General features: G+C 43.5%; 1 protein-coding gene across 1 annotated transcript in view; it reads right to left on the bottom strand.

The window, feature by feature from the left end:
* Nucleotides 1-17,290, bottom strand: part of LOC308666633 (centrosome-associated protein 350-like) — a 92,874-nt gene that overhangs the window by 53,845 nt on the left and 21,739 nt on the right. The window contains exons 8-10 of the mRNA XM_081325526.1: nt 5,044-5,190; nt 3,134-3,777; nt 2,184-2,305 (exon numbers count right to left, since the gene is read on the bottom strand). Coding sequence (XP_081181652.1) covers nt 2,184-2,305; nt 3,134-3,777; nt 5,044-5,190 — 913 coding nt within the window. The remainder of the gene's footprint in view (nt 1-2,183; nt 2,306-3,133; nt 3,778-5,043; nt 5,191-17,290) is intronic.

Below are 17,290 nucleotides of genomic sequence, written 5' to 3'. Positions count from 1 at the left end.
TGGCAATTATGGTTTAACAACTATATGGACTTCGGAGAAAATTTTATGAGTATAATCCAAACAATTTATCACAGACAAATGGCCAAAATAATTGTGAATGGGAATTTCACAGAGAGAGTTTCAACATTTAAAAAGGCACAAGACAAGGGTGTCCATTATCCCCACTATTATTTATCTTAAATCTGGAAGTGTTGAACAGGAATGTTGGACAGGATCCAGAAATCAAAGGAATGGAGATAAAAGATGAAAAGTACAAACTACAAGCATTTGCAGATGACTTGGTCTTTATATTGGAGGATCTGTTAGAGACAAGTCCTAATATTAGCAAAGATTGAAGAATTTGGAGAATTAGCAGGACTGAAAATCAATAGAGAAAAGACTAAAGTTATAGTTTAAAACCTCACAGATAAACAAAAAGAATTATCAGAAAAAAACAGACCTTCAACTACTTAAGAAAGTTAAATACCTGGAAATATATTTAACAGCAGGGTGTGCAACAATAAAAGAAGATAATTATGTAAAATTATTAAAACAAAACTAGACTTGGAAAAATGGAAAAATCTACAACAATCAATCTTGGGAAGAATAGCGACTGTGAAAATGAACATTTACCAAAACTACTTTATTTCAAACAATACCGATAAAAATTGACAAAAAAAATTTCAATGAATTAAGTACATCGATATTGAAATTTATCTGACAAGGGAAAAAAGCTAGAATCAGACTGAAAATGTTACAAGAAGCAAAAGGAAATGGAGGGTTTGCGCTACCAGACTGGGTCTTGCAACCACACTAACATGGTTAAAAGAATTGAGCTAGCATGGTGGCCACATCTGCAAATGCAAATGAGATATGAGAAAGATGCAAAAATATATGGTTTTAACAAAGACCAGAAAGCGTTAGACCAGATACTATTGTCATCAGATGACAAATTGATTATGAAACTGTACAGCTTTCTGTTAAATTTAAAGATGGATGATGAATAAGCTAAAGAAACAATGATAACTTGGGCAAAAAGCTTGGGGCACAATGTAAAGTTAGAAAAAAGACAAAACTTTGAGAAAGAAACTACAAAATAACAAGGGCAGCTACTTATAAAGAAAATTTATATAAAATGTTGTATAGATGGCATTCACCACCTACAAGACTAGCAAAAATGTTTAAAAATATGTCTAGCAATATTTGGAAATGCAGACAAAATCTTGGTGGACATGCCCTGAAGCAGACATGTCAAACCTGCGACGTCACATGATGTCGCGCAAAGTATTGGAGCTTTTTCTCCTTTGCCAGCAATGGGGTGAGAGCGGTTTTGGGATGACGCGTCCGGCCCGCGGGCTGGCAGTTTGACACCCCTATTGGTCAAAAATACATAGGTGGCTAGAAAAGACAATAGGAGCATGTAAACCATAAACCGGAATTATTTCTTTTAGATATAATCTCAGAAAATTATGATGAAAAATGTGTATACTTAATATTACATATATTAACAGCAGCGAGAATTACATTTGCTCAATACTGGAAAAAAGGAGAAGTACCATCTGTAGAAGGCATAATAAAGAAAATTTTGGACTGTGCAGAAATGGATAGGCTCACATTGAAAATGAAGGGGAAGCAAGATTCAGAATACTTTCAAACATGGGAAAATTTTTATAAATGGTTAGAAAAATGGAATAAAGGGTAGGAATGGATATTGTATTACTTTTAATGTCAAACATACAAACCCAGATGTGTTGCTTACTAAATACTAAAGATTGTTACTGTAAAAATTAATAAAAGATACATAAAAATAGTTAACTAAAATCTGAAAAAACCCAGTATAGATAAACATCAAACATATTACCAGCCCCAAATTTGAATGTTTTAAAGTGAATCTGAATTCTTCATACAATATAATCTTGTACTATTCATTTGCATTCCTGCAAAATCTTGGTACAGATATAGCCTTGAATATACAGAAGAAATTATCCTTGTCTTGTAATGATCCATGAAGAGGCATCTTGCTTTTCATGACATATTTAAGAATTTTACGAGCACTGAATTTTAATAAATATATTTTCAAAAGCTTTGGAAAAATATTTTAAAATTCTCAGCTGCTACAAAAGCTGTACAGCTAAATCATATGTAAAATCATATGTCTAGTGTGTACCACTTTCCTAGCCCTGAATGCCTTCTTACTTTCTTACCTTACAAGAGGATGAGGAGGCTCAGAGAGAGACATATCGCTACTGGATGATGCACTAACAGGACGCTCCTGAGCTTTGTTCTCTTTATCAGATTCTCCAGATGGTTGATATCCAGGTTTGGACTGGGAAGAAAAATTGACATGTTTTATACAATAAGGGCAAACTGAATCAATTATGTATTGGACTATGAACTATACTATCCCATGACTTTCATGACTGAGGATTTGAACATGAATCTTTTCAATATAATTAAATAAAGTAACAACTATATAATGACTCGAATAAATAGCCAAGGCTTATACTCCATGAGTATTACAGTTGTATAATCAAGGCTTCCAGCGACATGATGGTTTCTAAATGTGTTCAACTAAACATATCTAGAATGAATCTTCAGACACTTCCTTAATGTGGAAGGAGCAGGAGCAGCTAGGATTAACACATGTTGACGACCAGGAAAGAATACAGGGCCCTTATCTATTTTGTGTCTGTCTGCGTTTTTAAAAATGCTTTAATCTGGCTAATGTCTATTCACATCTTACGCTATGCTAAAAATTGTATATCATACTACAGTTGCAGACTACAAGAGCTGTTGGCAATTCTTATACATCTTGCTAATTCTATTCTTACTTACCCTGTTCCTGATTCCGTCTTTAGGCAACCGTGGAATTTAATAGATAACTCTGACTAGTCTCTTTTAGCTTGAATTACCTCAACAAGTTTAATAGTATTAAGGGGATAAAACCTAAACCCTACCTAATGTGATATAACTCACCTTCAGATCTCAAAAAAATTACCCAGGCATTAATATCAAGGAAAGGGCAACAAATGAATGCAACAAATGAACAAATGCAACAAATGAATAAATAACAGCTATTTCTGCTTATTGTATGCATTTTTTTAAAAGTAACATGGAAAAAATACAGAAACTATTCCAACTCTTATCAAGATACCTGAACTTCTTGCACAGAGTGTGCTGGATTCTCCAGCAATGTTTGTTCCAAGAACGATTTAGAATAAGTTTCTTGTAACTGTTTAGTGACCGTTTCAGATGTTGACGTTGTCTTTGTTTTACTGGCAACAGCTTCTTTTTGTTTCTTGTAAAGTTCCTTGAGTCTTTTATTTTTTTGCTCTGTTGCCTCTTTTTGTGCTTTCTTTTCTTCACTTTGTCTCCTCTTCCTAGCCTCTCGCTGTCTCGCAATATACTGGCGCACTTCATCTGCATCATAGTGGCGTTTCTTTAAGATAAACTGAGTGTCTTCACTGATGGGAACTTTGTCTGATTTTCTTTTGCTTGGACTGTGACTTCTAGAAAAGGGAGATGCTTCTGATTCCTGATTCTGACATTCTTCATTCCTCTTCTCTGAATCCTGAACTACAGAATCCAGTTGCAGATCATCAAGAATCCCACGGATTTCTACTGGCAAGAAATCCTTGTTTACACGATCATTTCCTAGTCTCCCATTGTGAGGAGCAACATCTTTTTTCTTCAGGTTCTTTGCTCTTATTTTGCTCCATGAAAGCTCAGGACATTTTGTGAGGGGTTTTACATCCACGGGCACATTGCAGTCGGTTTCTTTTACTTGAGCTGAGGATACTAGAGGGAAGCGGAGGGAGAAGATCAGAATTTAACATTAGTAAGTAACTAAGAATTAAATTAGCACATTCATCTCGATATCCACTATGTGGGACATTATTTGATGGGCATTATTTTTTAATCTATCTTATTTTACGAGATTTGAACACTTTATCCAGAAACTACATTCTTTAATACAGAAGGAAAAATTGCTTTTAAAAGGTTGGAATTAATGTTGGGTAATAAAATAATATGCAACTGCAATGTAATTTTTTTTAACCATTATCTGAAAAAGAATATATAGAACTTTGGAAACGGGTAATGGAGAATTAGTTATAGCTATAATTTTCATGTTCTCAGATTTTCAACTGGAACATCCACGAGAGTTTGCTAACTCTCTAACAAGCAGGCATATACATAGAATGAAGGCTACTGCTAAGCTTGTAAGCCGCCCTGAGTCTTCGGAGAAGGGCGGGATATAAATGTAATAAAAATAAATAAATAAATAAATAAATAAATAAATAAATAAATAAATAAATAAATATTACAGAAATTATTTATAGCATAATCAGACTGTATATAGGCTCTAGAATAAAGCTTCTCTTACAAAATTACAATTTTGCAAAACTAGGTGTGATCAGCAATGGAATCATTTATTTTAGGAATAGAAAAAATACTTGACAACTGCCTTCGTCTAAAAATGATAAAAATTCTTACATTTTTTTCCTTGAAGATTCTTTTATTGGTAGCAAAATATTTCATGAATTATTGCTGGGTGCTCAAGCATGGTAAATCTTAAGTTTTATTTACATTTACCATTTTGTGTCTTTTAAAAAAGGAATGAATTAGTAATTCTGTGCTGTACAACAATAGTCCCCAATCTTTTTTGCTCCAGGGATAGGTGATGGTTTCGCATGCACTGCTTGCGCAAATGCAGCTGCGTGCACTTGCATGCCATTTGTCTGGCCCAGTTCCCAACAGGCTGTGGCTCAGTACTGGGCCTCACTCTGGGGGTTGGGGACCCCTGCTGTACGGTATTCATTCAGCCTTTAAAGTGAAGCTACCACTTTTTTTATTTTGCGATTTAAAGAATTCTGTGTGCAATATGATCTAAAGAATAATTGTTCAGAATTAGTTCCATTTTGTTCACTGTATTCATTGGCATGAAAAATTCCCTCTCTCTCTCTCTCACACACACACACACACACGCAGAGAGAGAGAGAGAGAGAGAGAGAGAGAGAGAGAGAGAGAGAGAGAGAGAGAGAGAGAGAGAGAGATTTAACTTACCAGATTTAACAGATTTATCTTTTTCACTCCTGTCACTAGACAATATCTGAGTGTTTGGCTGCTCTAGTTTAGGCACTGGACCCAGTATTTTCTTTGCTAGTCTTTGTCCATCTCGCCAGGATGTTGTACTTATTGTGTTGGCACCATCTAAACCAAGAAAAAAAACCATTTAACATTTCTTATTGAAAAACACACCACTACTCTATCTTTCAAGGCAAATACATGGATAGAAGTGGCAAGAAAAGGAAATGCACTGCTGTCTCACCCTTTCACAGAATGACATCACCACCTGAAATTACTTGGCTAGTAGCACTCTTTTACTATTCTCCCAGAGTTCCTTCTTCATGGGTTTTTATTGAACTAACGTTACCGACTTCCGGGGAAGCAGTGGTGGACGGAATGCGTCTCCACAGAGAGCAGAGCTGATTTTTATTTATTTATTTATTATTACATTTATATACCGCCCTTTCCCGGAGGACTCAGGGCGGTTTACAGGGCAATTAAAAACCAAAATACAAAAGTTAAAAAACCAAGTTTAAAAAAAATTAAATTTATCCCTGTATAAGTAAAAACCCCAGTTAAAATAAAATTAATCCTCAGCCTGGGCCAGAGAGCTCGAAGAGCCAGGTCTTCAGGCCCCGGCGGAATGAACGGAGGTCGGGGGCAGTCCTCAGCTCCACTGGCAGCTGGTTCCAAAGGGCAGGCGCCCCCACTGAGAAGGCCCTATCCCTGGGTGTCGTCCGCCGGCAATCTCTTACCGGTGGCACCCTGAGAAGGCCCTCCCTGTGGGAGCGCACTGGACGAAGGGAACTTGATGCCGGCAGCAGGTGTTTCCTCAGATATCCCGGACCCAAGCCATGTAGGGCTTTATAGGTCATCACCAGCACCTTGAATTTCACCCGGAGGGCAAACAGAAGCCAATGCAGCTCGCGGAGTAGAGGTGTTACATGGGAGTATCGGGAGACCCCCATCACAACTCTCGTGGCCGCATTCTGCACCAGTTGAAGCCTCCGAGTGGTCCTCAAGGGCAGCCCCATGTAGAGAGCGTTGCAGTAGTCCAAGCGGGAGGTCACGAGCGCATGAGTGACTGTGCGTAGGGCATCTCGGTCCAGATAGGGTCGCAACTGGCGAACCTGGGCAAAAGCCCCCCTGGTCACGGCTCCTATATGGTCTTCAAAATTGAGTCGTGAATCCAGGAGGACGCCCAAGTTGCGAGCCCTATCAACGGGGGTAACACCTCACCCCCCATCGTTAGAGATGGAATAGTCTGGTTGTCCGAGATGCCGATATGCACAGCCACTCAGTCTTGGCGGGATTGAGACGAAGCCTGTTTCTCCCCATCCAGACCTGGACCGCCTCCAGGCACCGGGACATCACGGCGAGGGCATCGCTGGGTTGGTTCGGGGTGGAAAGAAAAAGTTGGGTATCATCAGCGTACTGATGATACCCCACCCCGAAACCACGAATGATCTCACCCAGCGGCTTCATATAGATGTTGAACAGGAGGGGCGAGAGAACCGACCCCTGAGGAACTCCACAAATGAGAGGCCTCGAGGCGGATCTCTGCCCTCCCGTCAACACCGACTGCGAACGGCCCAGGAGATAGGAGAACCACCGTAAAACGGTGCCTCCCACTCCCAACCCCCTGAGACACCACAGTAGGATACCATGGTCGATGGTATCAAAAGCTGCTGAGAGATCTAATAGGACCAGGACAGAGGAGCAACCCCTGTCCCTAGCCCTCCAGAGATCATTCACCAGCGCGACCAATGCCGTCTCCGTGCTGTATCCAGGCCTGAAACCCGATTGGTACGGGTCCAAATAATAAGTTTCCTCCAGGAACAGAGGAAGCTGATGCGCCACAAAAGCGAAGGTTGGAGACTGGACGATAGTTATTTAAAACAGCCGGGTCCAAGGCAGGCTTCTTGAGGAGGGGTCTCACCACCGCCTCCTTCAAGGCGGCAGGAAAGACACCCTCCTTCAAAGAAGCAGTTATTACTGCATGGAACCAGCCTCGTGTCCCCTCCCGGGCCGCATAAGCTAGCCAGGAGGGGCACGGATACAACAAACAGGTGGTGGTGCTCAGCCTCCCCATGATCCTGTCCACATCATCAGGGGAAACAGGGTCGAACTCAGTCCAGATAACATGCTCAAGACCGTCCGATTCCTCCACCAGACTCTGCCCAGTCAGAGTCCAGACCGGTCCGGATCTGAGCGATTTTGTCCGCCAGATGGTGACTAAACTCCTTGGCTCGTCCCCGCAAGGGATCCTCCCTCACCTCCTGATTAAGGAGGGAGCGAGTTACCCTAAACAGGGCGGCCGGGCGATTATCTGCGGACGCGATAAGGGCAGCAAAGTAGACTTCGCCGTCCTTATCGCCGCAAGATAAGACCTTATAAAGGTTCTTAACTGCAATCGGTCAGATTCGGATCGGCTGGACCTCCAACCGCTCTCTAGACCTCGTCTCCGACGCTTCATCTCCCGGAGCTCCGCAGAGAACCATGGAGCCCAACGGGATCTGCGCCGGGTCAGAGGTCGCAAGGGTACAACGCAGTCAAGTGCCCCGGCGGCCGCCCTTTCCCAGGCATCCACCAGAACATCGACTGGGCTGTGGGTAAGGGTGATGGGTATAGGCCCAAGCGCCCTCTGGAACCGTTCCGGGTCCATTAGGCGCCTGGGGCGGAACCACCTGGTCGGTTCCGCAGCCCAGCGGCGGGGGGTGGCATAACGGAAAACCAGCCGCAGGAGGTAATGATCTGACCATGACAGGGGGGCGATGGTTGGTGAACCCCCTCCCAGATCATCCAACCACTGTCCAGATAGGAACACCAGGTCGACAGTATGATCCCCCACATGAGTCGGGCCCTCAATAACTTGGGTCAGGCCCATGGCCGTCATGGAGGCCATGAACTCCCGAGCTAATTCAGACGACCCTCCCAGTGAAGGCAGGTTGAAGTCACCCAGGACTATAAGCCTGGGGAATTCCACCGCCAGCCCTGAGAGAGTGTCGAGCAGCTCGGGCAGGGCTGTTGCCACACAGCTGGGCGCCAGGTATGTGAGCAACAAGCCCAACTGAGCCCGAGGACCACATCTCAAGAGGAGGGATTCACTCCCGGCCATCTGGACAATGGTGGCCTCCCGCGGGCACAGAGTCTCCCGAACAACCACCGCCACCCCACCACCCCTGCCCTGAGCCCGTGGCTGGTGTAGCACCCGGAAACCTGGAGGGCATAACTTGGTCAGAGGCACCCCTCCCTCCGAGCCCAACCAAGTCTCCGTAATGCACACCAGATCCGCACATTCCTCCTCGATCAAATCATGAATGAGGGGAGCCTTGTTAACGACGGATCTGGCGTTAAAATAAACCAGCCTGAGCTCATCCCCGGGTAAGAAGGTGCTAACCGGAGGGTCGGAGCGCGCCACTGCTCGAAGATAGCGGGGGCGCGATCCCAGGTGTTGATATGGCCCTCCGTGCAACCACCTGCTGCCATTCCCTATCGTTGTGGGGATTTGATGACCGTGGCAGAAAGAGAAGCCAGTGAATGGATCAGCTCCTCAAACCCCCCTCTAGAACAAGAGCTCCTTACAGTGGGCCCCATGAGGAGACCACAGAACAAGGCTTTATTAGCAAATGATAAAAGAGGAGATATGAGATGAACAGATTTTTGGCTGAAATTGTTTGCAAACCTTTGGCTGAAAGGTGATAACCTGCTGAAATTGTTGTACTTGTCTTGATGAAGGGAGAAATATTTTCTTTTTTTTTATTAAAGAGTTTTACAAGATTTTACAATATATCCCCAAAAACCCCCCACCCCAAACCCGCCCACTTTCCCCCCCACTTCCCAGAGCTAAATACAGGATTATAGTTATAATAATCATATTATAAATAAGAATTATGCATAATATACAATTAACCAAATTCATAATGTGCTTTAACTCCCCTTTAACATAACTACATACAAAGTACCAATAACAATATCCCTCTAAAATCTACTCATAAGCTAAATGGAACTTTTTAGTCCCATATTTATTCTGAACATAATCTATCCATCTCTTCCAAACTGAAATATATCTTTCCTGTGAATGATCTTTCAAGTAAGCAGACATCTTAGACATTTCTGCAAGATTCGAAACTTTAAACACCCATTCTTCTATAGTAGCCAAACTATCCTTCTTCCAATATTGTCCCACCAGTAACCGTGCTGCTGTTATCATATTCAACATCAAATTAGTTTCTTTAACATCACAATCTACAACAATACCCAATAAAAACAATTGCGGAGAAAACTTTATCTTTCTCTTTAAAATCTTTTGAATGTTCCACCAAATTTTAATCCAAAAAGCTTTTATATTTCTACAAGTCCACCACATATGAAAATAGGTGGCTTCTAAACTACCACATCTCCAACATTTAGACTGTAAATTAGGATACATGTTAGACAACTTCTTCGGATCCAGATGCCATCTATAAAACATTTTATAAAAATTTTCTCTTAAGTTTTGAGCCTGAGTAAATTTAACATTTCTGACCCAAATTATCTCCCAGGTGTCCAACGAAATTGGTTCCTGAATGTTTTGTGCCCACTTTATCATACAATCTTTAACTAATTCCGTTTCCGAATCCAATTCAATTAAAGCATTATATATCCTCTATATATGTGCACAATTTAAATCTTTAATTTGTTTTACTAAATTTTGATCTATAATTATGATGCCAACCTTTTGATCTAACTTCCACCTAGCTTTCAATTGGGTATATTGAAACCAAGAGTAACTTATGTTTTCTTGTCTTAACTCATCTAATGATTTAAGTTGCCAATCATTGCCTTGCAATCTAAGTAATTCCTTATAAGAAACCATATCCAAACTCACTCCCATAGATACGCCCTCTATCGCGTGTCCAGGAATTCCCCAAATCGGTATTTTATAATTTAACTTATAATAATACTTTTTCCAGACACGCAATAAGCACTTCTAAGAATATGGGATTTAAAAGCCCTGTCCTTCTTATCGTAAAGCAAATATGCATGCCATCCATATACCAAATCCCAACCCTCAAGATGAAGTATTCTCTTATTAGTTAAATTAAGCCAATCACTAACCCACGTCAAGGCAACCACATCATAATACAATTTCAAATTTGGCGCCTTGAGTCCCCCTCTTTCCCTAGCATCTTGTAAAATCTTAAATTTAACTCTTGGTTTTTTCCCCGCCCAAATAAATTTATTAATACCCTTCTGACATTGATCAAGGTTGGCATCCTTTTTCAATATAGGTATCATTTGAAACAAAAAGAGAAACTTTGGCAGAACATTCATTTTAACAACTGCAATTCTTCCCAGTAATGATAATTGTAATTTTTTCCAATTATTTAAATCCCTTTGTACCTTCAACCATAGTGTTTCATAATTATTCTTATACAATTTTACATTTGAAGCTGCAATATATACTCCTAAATATTTAACCTTTTTGACTATTTCAAAACCTGTTAATTTAGATAACATATCCCTTTCACTCATAGATAAATTCTTAGATAATATCTTAGTCTTATTACTATTCACCTTGAACCCAGAAACCTTACCATACTGAGTTATAATTTCCATCAAGTCTATAACCGACTGTAACGGTTGAGATACTGTCACAACCAAGTCATCAGCAAAAGCTCTCAATCTATAATCATTTTGTTTTATTTTAATTCCCTTTATCATAGAGGACTCTTGAATTTTAATTAATAAAATCTCTAATGTTAAAACAAACAATAATGGTGATAGGGGGCATCCCTGTCTTGTACCTTTTTCAATTTTAAAGGTCTCTGTTAGCCCCCCATTAACTATAATTTGTGCAGTTTGTTGTTGATATATAGCTTTAATAGCATGTAAAAAACCTTCTCCAAAATTCATCTCCTCAACAACTCTCAATAAAAATTGCCAATTCAATTGGTCAAAGGCTTTCTCTGCATCCAAAAATATCAATGCTGCGGAGACTTGGTTGTTCTTATCCAAATATTCAAGCAAGTTTACAATTTGTCTTACGTTATATTTCATATACCTCCCAGATATAAATCCCGATTGATCACTATGAATCATTTGTTTCAAAACTTGCATTAATCTATTAGCCAATACTTTAGCAAAAATCTTATAATCTGTATTCAAAAGCGATATAGGTCTATAATTTTTAGGTTGAGTAAGGTCTTGATCCTCCTTTGGAATCAATGATACAAAAGCTGTCCTCCATGATGGAGGAACTGCACCTCCAGTCTAAATTTCATTAAACAAAATCTTTAAGGGTTCAATCATTTCGAGCAACAACTTTTTATAGTAAATTGCTGTTAATCCATCTGTTCCCGGAGCCTTGCCCAATTTCAACTGTTTAATAGCTAAAGAAATTTCTTCTGATGTAATTGGGCAATTCATCTCAAGTTGTTGTTCTTTTGAGAGTCTCGGAAAATGAGCTCCCTGTAAATACTTGTCTATATCTAAAGCTTGTATATTTTCTTTAGAATATAATTTCGAATAAAAATCTAAAAAACTCCTCTTAATCAAATTTTGTTGGTAGACTTCTTTTCCTTTATATTCTATTTTATCTATAGTACGTGATTTCTGTTTCTTCCTTAATTGATAAGCCAACCATCTACCAGGCTTATTAGCGTTACAAAAAGTATTATATTTAGCATAGTGCAAATTAGTTGCTACTTGATCAGCCAGTAGCATATTAAATTGTTCTTTCAGTAAATGTATTGAAATCCTTAAATTATTACCCAATGGATTCAAAATAAGCCTTTTCTCCTTAGATTTAATCTCTTCTTCAAGATCTAAACGTTTTTGCATCTGTTTACGCCTATAAGCATTGTTCATATAAATCAAAACCCCTCTCATATAAGCTTTACTAGCATCCCAAACCATTTCCATCGATGTACCTTTATGCATATTTGTAACAAAAAATTCTTTCATATGTTCTCTACATTTCTGCAAGAACAAGTCATTTGTAAATAAATTCTCATTCAGCCTCCAGGATCTTCTACTACCATCTTCAGCAAAAAACTCCAACCAAACAGGACTATGATCAGACATTGTCCTAGGAAAAATCTTAACGTTCTTAACCAAAGAAAAAAGATCAGTAGTAATCAAAATAAAGTCAATCCTGGAGAAAGATTTGTTTATCCGAAAAAAAAGTAAAATCTCTGTCTCTCATATTCCTTTCCCGCCATACATCTCTTAATTCCAGATCTTCCTTCAAATAAAAAAAAAGCTTTAGGCAGTTTCGAATTAAAAAAGTTTTTGGAGGATCCCTTCTTGTCTTCAGATGGCACCAAAACTCCATTCCAGTCCCCCATCATAATAACAGATTTATAATCCAATTCGATTAGTCTCTGATGTAAAAATTTGAAGAATTTTTGCTGTTGTTGATTTGGAGCATATAATCCAATAAGAACTTTCTTTCCTTGTAGTATTAATTCAATACTAACATATCTCCCTTGTTTATCCGATTCAATCAATCTTGCCGAAAAGTCTCTTCTTAAATAAATGGCCACTCCAGCCTTCTTGTCTGGAGCAAAGGATGCAAAATGTGTTCCCAATCGGGAATTAATCAGATACTTTTGGTCTTTTAATGCAATATGTGTCTCTTGCACGCAAACAATGACATTTTTATGTTGTTTCAGATAAAAAAATACTTTCTTTCTTTTCTGTGGTGAATTTAAGCCATTAACATTCCATGTCAGAAACTTCACCATCTCTGGTGACCATGAGCCTTTGGAACATGGCCTGAAGATCAGCTGTTGCTCTCTTCGGACGTGCTCCTCCCACAGGCTCTGAGACAGCCGCATCTTGTGTAGTTGGACCAGGTACAGGCTTTTGTTTTTGCTCTTTTTCCATACGCTTATATGTAGCTCTTGTCATCCTCTGTTCTTTTGGGTCTTCCTTTAATGCCAAACTCTGCTCCGTAACCTCCGCCTGCCGCATCTCCTCAAGAGGCAATGACATTGCCCCTTCACTCAATTGTTTATCTTCTTGTCTTGCTTCTGTTCTTTTGATTCAAGGAGACGGTGGTGAGCCTGCTTTCAGGACCTTAGTGTAGAAATCTTTTGCTTTTAAAATTGTATCCAATCTGTATCTGGTTCCTGCGTAATTTACCACAATTCCATTAGGTATTTCCCATCTGAACTGGATTTGTCGCTTCTTAAGCTCATCGGACAGAAAGGCAAAATCTTTCCTTTTTCTAAGAATTTTTGGAGGTATCTCCTTTAAAAACATAATGTCTTGGCCTGCAATTTGAAATTTTCCCCGATAAAAACCTGGATAATAGAATTTCTGGTTAATCTCCTGGAAAAATAAATCACTACATCTCTAGGTAAAAAATTTTTGCCTAGCAATCCAGGAGTTAACCCTAAATGTCTTATCCATTTCTTTAAGTAGTTCTTCAGGTTCACATTTCAAAACAGGAGCCACTGCTCGTGCTACTTGATGGACTTGATACGCATGCCCAAGATGGCGGACGTGCTTGGCTGAGCTCCGTGGAGAGTTCCAGCTGTTTCGGCGTCCCTGGAGTTTTCGGGAGTCCGTAGGGTCTGCAGAGCTGCTTTTCCCTCTATGTTGGGGTTTGGTGAGATGGAAGAACGAAGAAGAGAGATGGTCAACGCCTTTTTTGTTACACACTCCTCCGTTTTGGATTGTCTTCGTGAGCTCCGGCGTCTTTCGGGGGCCCTCTGTGGAGCCGGAAAGAACTGCGGCTTGTAGGGCTCGGAACAGCTGATCTTCGGAGTCGAGTAGACAGAGCCGATAGAGCCGTTTTTCGGAGGCCCTCTGCGGAGTCGGGAGGAATCGCGGCTTGTAGGGCTCTGAACAGCTGATTTCGGAGCCATTAGAGTCGCAGCCTAGAGTGACCTCCGGAACGCCGGAAGACTGTGAAATGGAGGATGCAATGGCGTTGATGTGGAGCGGCAGGCAGAGAGGCGAGCTGATGTGTTGTGACTGCTCGGTGGCTGTTTTACGGCCGTTTCGACAAGAGACCCCATGGCTTGGCGTTGGAGTGTTGGCGGTGCATATTGCTGGCCGTCGGACGGCACAGGTTATCTCACGTCGCCCGTGTTTTATGGGGCCAGCTGGACTCGAGCTGCTGAACTTCCCCAGCTGGTTTTGGTCCCATTTATTATCCAACCTTCCTCGCTCTGGAGAAGAACCTCTACAACTTGAACATTTGTTATCTCCAGGTTTTTTATGCCTGGCAATTGCTGCTGAAACCCCTCTTTCCCCCACGACCCCACCGGACTCAGAAGGTCCCGGAGATGAGTCACTGTGAGAGGGTGGCTCAGTTATACCATCTGCTGCCTCCCTAGAGGTGAGAGATCTAGGGAGGTATGCTTCCTCTGGGTTTCTATCCTGTTCCGCTGCCGGATTGGCCTGGGACCGCTGTGAGAGGGCGGTCCCCGATCTGTTTCGGCAGTTACCCAGAAGGTACCCAGCTCAAGTGGCAGAGGAGCTGGTGGACTGGATATTGCTGACCTTCTGTTTTAGATCCTCCTGACTGTCTATGGGACTGCCTTGCTGGACCTATCGGGACATGCCTTATATTCGCTATACTAGCACGGACTTGTTCGCCCTCAGGGGTGCCCCCCCCTCCTGGGTGCGACCCGCCTTGCCAGCCGATTATAACCTCGAGGAAGGGCCCATTTATTGGGACCCTGAGAGTTGGCTGGGCACGGGTAGGGGCCTTCGACGTAGACCTAATAAGAGGCCCCTGATTATTTTTCTGTCAAAATTTTTTAGGGGGTTAGGGAGGCGGGAGGGTTCTTTTGGTTGTTTGGACAAGGGGGGCTATCCAACAACCGCTGTTCTGGCTAGTGCCGATGTAGATCGCAGGGGGGAGGAGCGGGGGTCGGTTACCTCCGGGGCTCCAGGGCTGGTTGTGGGGCTACCTATTCCCACGACGTCAGGGAATGGCAGCAGATGTAGGAGCAGAGGGCCGTATCGATCTCAGGGAAGGCCTCTCCGCTGCTTACAAGCGGTGGGGCACTCCGACCCTCTGGCTCTACCCCAAGGTCCCGGGAGTGAGGGTGTGCAGCCCCCTGAGCTCCGGCTGGTGTATTTGAACGCCAGGTCTGTCTCTAATAAGGCTCCTCTCGTCCGTGATCTGGTCGAGGGTGAGCAGGCGGACCTGGCTTGCATCACGGAGACTTGGTTGGGCCCAGAGGGCGGGATTCCTCTGGTTGACCTTTGCCCACCAGGTTTCCGGGTGCTACACCGGCCTCGAGCTCAGGGTAGGGGTGGGGGTGTGGCTGTTGTTATGAGGGAGACCTTATGTCCGCGGGAGGCCACTGTTCCTCAGATAGTCGGGTGTGAGTCTCTCTTTCTGAGATGCGGCCCTGGTGCGCAGTTGGGCTTGCTGCTGGTGTACCTTTCACCTAGTCACGCAGCAGCAGCCCTGCCTGAGCTGCTCGATGTCCTCTCTGGGCTGGTGGTTGAGTTCCCGAAACTTATAGTTTTGGGGGACTTCAATCTACCATCGCTGGGAGGATCATCTGAGTTGGCTCGGGAGTTCATGGCTTCCATGACGGCCATGGACCTGACGCAAGTAATTTCGGGACCGACTCATGAGGGAGGCCACACCCTTGACCTAGTTTTCTTATCTGGACGGTGGTTAGATGATCTTGGTGGGGGCTCTCCAATTATTATGCCCGTCATGGACCGATCATCATCTCCTGCGGCTGGTCTTCCGTTTTGCCACCCCCCGCCGTGGGTGTTTGGAACCAATTAAATGGTACCGCCCCAGACGCTTAATGGATCCCCAGAGGTTCCAGGCAGCGCTGGGGTCCCCACCTGCCTCCCTTGCTCACAGCTCGGCAGATGCCTTAGTGGAAGCCTGGGAAAGGACGGCCACTGAGGCTCTTGACCGGGTTGTACCCCTGCGGCCCCTGACCCGGTGCAGATCCCGTCGAGCTCCATGGTTCTCTGCGGAGCTCCGGGAGATGAAGCGTCGGAGACGGGGCCTAGAGAGCGGTTGGAGGTCCAGCCGATCCGAATCCGACCGATTGCGACTAAGAGCCTACATTAGGTCTTATCTCGCTGCGATAAGGGAGGCGAGGTCTAACCACTTCGCCACCCTTATCGCGTCCGCAGATAATCGCCCGGCCGCCCTGTTTAGGGTGACTCGCTCCCTCCTAAATCAGGAGGTGAGGGAGGATCCCTTGCAGGGTCGTGCCGAGGAGTTTAACCAACATCTGTCGGACAAAATCGCTCGGATTCGGACCGGTCTGGACTCTGACTGGGCAGAGTCTGACGATCAGGACACGGGCGGTCTTGTCGATATCACCTGGGAGGAGTTTGATTCTGTGACTCCGGAGGAAGTGGACAGGATCATGGGGAGGCTGAGCACCACCACATGTTTATTGGACCCGTGCCCTTCCTGGCTGGTCTATGCAGCCCGGGAGAGGACACGCAGCTGGTTCCAGGCAGTTATATCGGCTTCTCTGAGTGAGGGTAGCTTCCCCGCCGTCTTGAAAGAGGCGGTGGTGAGGCCTCTCCTCAAGAAGCCTGCCTTGGACCCAGCTGTATTGAACAACTTTCGTCCTGTCTCCAACCTTCGCTTTCTTGCGAAGGTTGTTGAGAGTGTGGTGGCGCATCAGCTCCCTCTGGTCCTGGATGAAGCGGATTATCTGGACCCGTACCAATCGGGTTTCAGGCCCGGGCACAGCACAGAGACGGCATTGGTCGCGCTGGTGAATGATCTCTGGAGGGCTCGGGACAGGGGATATTCCTCTGTTCTAGTCCTATTAGACCTCTCGGCGGCTTTCGATACCATCGACCATGGTATCTTGCTGCGGCGTCTCAGGGGATTGGGAGTGGGAGGCACAGTCTTACAGTGGTTCTCCTCCTATCTCCAGGGACGTTCGCAGTCGGTGTTGGCAGGGGGGCAGAGGTCGACCGCGAGGTCTCATTTGTGGAGTTCCTCAGGGGTCGGTCCTCTCGCCTCTCCTGTTCAACATCTACATGAAACCGCTGGGTGAGATCATTCGTGGCTTTGGAGTTGGGTATCATCAGTACGCTGATGATACCCAACTTTTTCTTTCGACCCCAAACCACCCCAGTGATGCCCTCAACGTGATGTCCCGTTGCCTGGAGGCGGTTCGGGTCTGGATGGGGAGGAACAGACTTCAACTCAACCCCGACAAGACTGAGTGGCTTTGCATACCTTCATCCCGGGTTTATTCGGACATTCCACCTCTGGCTATGGGGGGTGAACTATTACCCC

This window comes from Vipera berus, assembly GCF_964194415.1.
Source record: "Vipera berus genome assembly, chromosome: 3".
NCBI lineage: Eukaryota > Metazoa > Chordata > Lepidosauria > Squamata > Viperidae > Vipera > Vipera berus.
The sequence above is the reverse complement of the archived record's forward strand: the minus strand, read 5'-3'. Positions and strand labels throughout refer to the sequence as shown.